This window comes from Alligator sinensis, unplaced genomic scaffold (assembly GCF_000455745.1).
Source record: "Alligator sinensis unplaced genomic scaffold, ASM45574v1 scaffold543_1, whole genome shotgun sequence".
Lineage (NCBI taxonomy): Eukaryota > Metazoa > Chordata > Crocodylia > Alligatoridae > Alligator > Alligator sinensis.
The window spans coordinates 2,619,423-2,624,063 of record NW_005842055.1 but is presented as its reverse complement, the minus strand read 5'-3'; the positions used below and the strand labels follow the sequence as shown (position 1 = coordinate 2,624,063).

Genomic DNA, 4,641 nt, shown 5'->3' with positions numbered 1-4,641 from the left:
GGTCTGTGTTTTTAAGTTTCTGTAGAAAGTCTGTAGTGTCTTGTACAAAACTTGCTCTGTGGGTGACGAGCAGTTTTAGGATTGGTTCAACGAAACCTGATATTTCCTCAGTTAGGGTCCCACAGTTGGATATGATAGGTCTGCCAGGGTTCCCTTGTTTGTGAATTTTAGGGAGCATGTAAAAAGTCCCAGGTTAGGTAGTGGGGGGATCAAGGTCTGTAGTTTTTCTTGTAGTCTTGATGGAAATGATTTGATGGTATTGTTGAGTTTTTTGGTGGAAAAGGGAGTAGGATCTTGTACTACTTTGTAGTAGGTGGTGTCAGAGAGCTGTCTGTTGGCTTCCTTTATGTAATCTTCACGGTTTAGGATGACTATGGCTCCTCCTTTATCTGCTGGTTTTATCACTATTTGGTGGTTTGATCTTAGAAATTTAGGCCTTTGGAACTTATTGAAACTGAATGCTTATACAAATAAAAACCATGGAGGAACCAAATGTCTGGAATCAGTCTGACCTTTGGATTCTGTCTCAGGGCCCTAAACGGGGGTTGGAAGGTTTGGGCAGCCTCTGCTCCTCCAAAATCTCCTGACTAGGTATATGTATCAAAGGTCTGGTTGACCTCTCATGCATACACCATGATCCGGAAGGATCAACAGTTGCCAAACTTGAAAAACAATGATGGGAATAACCTCATAGGAAGGGCTTACTTAGTGAGGAACATAATAGAAAGAAAAGATTATCCATTAAACTTTCTATAGCAATACTAGCTGGGGCACTTTCCTGGGGGCTGCTCTGCCACAAATAGTCCTACCACAGTGACTCCAAACTCCACCATAGTTGTTTATGCTTTTTTGTAACCTCTAGACTGTTGTTAAAAACCTAAGGGGCTGCTTGCTTGGACACTTCAGACAATGAGGGGCCTGAATCACAATTACCTGATAGTATTTAATTATTAAATAGGCTTTAAAGAATTGGTTTGCTTTTCAAATCAGTTGATATTCCAGATGTTACTTTTAATTTGGGAAATGCTATATAGTTTAGGTTCTTTACATCTCTTTAAAACTTACCTCATTGTCTACTAATGGTTTGGGGCTGGTGGTTGCTGAGAAACTAATGGTTCCCTTGAGAACACCTTGGCTAGGTACAGACATTCAAAAAGCCTAAGACAGAATCAATCTAAATTTCTGTAAGTGGTGTAGATTAAATTAGTAGTGAACAGAAGGTGCGTACACCATCTGATGTGGGGGGTCAAATCTTAGACCAGGTTCCACCATTTTTAAACCAGTCTATATGTGCCAAGCTTCTATTGTGTTATTTGTATACACCAGTATGCTGAACTTCTGTTCTGTTACAGGTATAGACCAGTTTCCAAATCACTTATACTGGTAAAAGTGTAATATCTGTACCTGGCCCTTGTTCCCTAGGGCTTTCAGTACCATAATTCATTCTCTCCCGGGCTCTGATAGAAACACAATTTGACCTTTAAAGCATGATCTGTTTGCTCTCTCAGGAAGTGTGGAAAGGTAACAAAAAATACTTGAGGGGGGGGAGTGGAATGAGAAAGATAGGGCAGAAAGGCATGTGTAGAACTTTCTTTGATTCTGTTGATGTTTTGTCAATTTAGATCAGCTATCCAATATACATTTTTCATGTCTGTGTTTAGTGAAATGTGGTATACGTTCTGAGTAAACTGAAATGATACATTTTTGGAAAGCTACTGGTGGTTGTAATGAGCATGAAGTAAGCAAAACTGCTTTGCTTTTTAGTAATCTTTTTCTAATTATTTTTTGTACAGGTGCTAAAAGAAGCTTCCCAAACTAACCTCCTTGCACGGGTGTGGTGGTATAAGCCCTTCCAGTACTTTGAAAAGAATGTTCAAGGAATTGTACCTCGCTCTTACCATTGGCCTTTTCCCTGGCCAGTGCTACATCTGAGTAGGCAAGCTAAATACAGCAGATTGGTGAATGACACATAACAACTATAAACAATTTGGGGAAAGGAACTGTCCAAAGTGCTAAGAACTCCATGAGAGAAGATGCCATAAAAAGTGAACTACTCCCTGATCCTTTCTTTTAACAGTTACCTTGACTTAACCTATTCAGTTACCTGGTAAGCACTGTGATCTCTTTTTCTCTCCAAAGGATCTACGTTGGACAACAATAAAGAAAATTTAACTTATCATGCACTGTATACACTTCTTGTTAATAGATTTGGGATTTACATTACCCATCACCACGTTCCTTTGTATATGATGCGACAGCATAAATGAAAGCTTTTATATCATAAGTTGTGGTCTTTCCAGTCATGTCTGGGAATAAAGCATATTATTTTCTTGGGAAAACATACTTTTCATATCTCTTGCCCCAAAGATTGGGCTGTAAGCCATTTTCTAGCAAATGTCTATATGAAGGTTTCTAAATACCTGACTGGGGTGAAATTAAGGAATCTTTCTACCTGTTGCACCAATGATTCAAATAAAATGATAGACACAGAAAGGTTTGGTAACTTGATTTTGTAAAACAGCAGTGACAGTATCAAAAAGAAGTGCAAAAAATGATATTCTGTTGTAAAGTGATTTTCTAAGTATTTCCTAAATTTATTTTTCAAAATGATATGTATGGAAACTAAATTTAAAAAGATTTTTACATGTCAGAGAAAAGTGAGTTAAAGTAAATGCTTCTTGGGAGAGAGAGATTTGTCTATGTTTCTAGTGCCTTTCTTGTCTTGATTGTATGGTCAGTAGGCAGTCATAAATGTTTTTATTTAAAATAAAGTATTCCATAAAAACAGAAGTAAAAATACTGTATACTAAATTTTGCGTTTATAGCTAACTTAAACTGGAAATTTGCTTATAATGTTGACGTTGCAATGAGTATGGAAAAACCAAAAATCTGTTCACACATTGTGGACAGATCCTAATAAAATGTACCACTTTAACTTATTTTATTGTCTACTTGGTAGTTGAATTTTACCAGAAAACAGCCATGAATTTCCCCTTGGAAAAAAAAAAAAAGTTTTGCAGAAGATCACTGAGTGAACTCTGAGTAGTCTCTCTATTCCCTTAATGAAAACGTTGAAAAACAACAAAAATAATCTATTTCTTTAAAATTATATTTGTGCAGAAACTGCATGTAACTCAAGTTTCACTCCTACCATACATACTGTATGTTTGGGGAAGTATTTTATCCTATATTTGCCAATGTGCAGAACAAAATAGTTTTTTTTAAGAATGAAGAAGAGTGTGTATATATATATATATATATCTATATCTATATCTATCTATCTATATCTATATATATAGATATAGATATATCTATATATCCATTCTGTATTTTACGTGAAGCAGAGTTATCTTCTGTAGGGTTTTTGTGTATTCACAAGGTGATATTTGTATTGTAAAACAATAATGGTGAAGGAAAATAAAAAGGCTTTTAAAAAATGTAGTTTCCTTTATCTTTTTAAAATTGTTTCTCAGATTTAACAGTAGGATTACTCTTCAGAGACATATCTTTGCTTTTCTGTGTTCTACTGAATTATAGGCCCTCAAAGTTGGACTGTATTGAAACTGCATTAATTTTTAATTGCTGTTAACACTTAGCAAGTCAGTGCCTTATTTTTAAATAAATGCTATGCAATAGATATTACTATTTCAATCTGATACTAAATCTTATGAGCCTTCCTTAGATTCATTATTTGAACATCACTAGGGCTTGAAAAATCTACCTGTAAACTATTAGAACCAAGCTTAATTGCCCGGGCAGAAATTTTCTGGAGTCCTTACCTAAAAGCTACTCCACCTACAATTGAAATAAACATCCTTGTTAAATTTCTATTTTAAGAAATCGCTGTAAAAGTAAAACTGCATACCTTTGGCAACATTTACCTTTATAGCTCTATTTCCTGGCCCTTTCTCTGTCTCAGTGTTTAAGACACGCCCCCCCTCTCCCCAAGGAGCATGCCTTGTTGCTTCACATAGCTTTCCAAGTATCAGCAGAATGAAACTGACCTAATTTATAGCCATTTCCTTACTACTCAAAGGTTTTTTTCACTTCATTGTTTCTTGGTAAAGCTATGAGCAGCAACTGTGGAGCTATTTTGTCTACAAATTTAGGAAAGCAGCACTGCATTCAGTTCATGTTTGCAAAATTATTTTTGCAGAAACGGAACCAAAAAGTTGACTAAAAAGTCTTGAAAATTAATGATCCTTGAGCAAGATTCCAGCTCCTAGAGGCATGTGAATAAGTAGATTTTTCAAGACCTGGCATCACATGCATCAAAAAACATTGACATAAATGTATGTATGAATATATGCACATTAAATTTAATCTGCTGAACTCTGCATTGTAGTGTCTGACTTCCTGCATGAGTTTGCCAAAGGTGTTTTGATTTGCTCAGGAGATTTTCACTAAACCTGTTGTGCCTGGTTGATATTTTGTTCAGTAGTTGGAAGTATTAACTGCTGGATGACATGTTTTGTTGTTCTCATCCAGTGGATAAAATCTGACCAAGGTTGTGGGGGTGCAGCAGCAAGTAGAATTCTGAGGCTTTGGGAGTGTAAAATATAAAAATCTAAGATGTAGGACAAAACAGCAATAAAAGAAGTTAAGGGGGAGAAGAATGGTATTGCAAAGAGACAAGGCAGT

At 36.0% G+C, this 4,641-nt stretch overlaps 1 protein-coding gene across 1 annotated transcript in view; it reads left to right on the top strand.

Moving 5' to 3' along the window:
* The window catches only part of SGMS1 (sphingomyelin synthase 1), a 26,317-nt gene extending 21,993 nt beyond the window's left edge, over positions 1-4,324 (top strand). The window contains exon 5 of the mRNA XM_006022940.3: positions 1,794-4,324. Coding sequence (XP_006023002.1) covers positions 1,794-1,973 — 180 coding nt within the window. The 3' untranslated portion in view covers positions 1,974-4,324. The remainder of the gene's footprint in view (positions 1-1,793) is intronic.
* Positions 4,325-4,641: the final 317 nt, after the last annotated feature.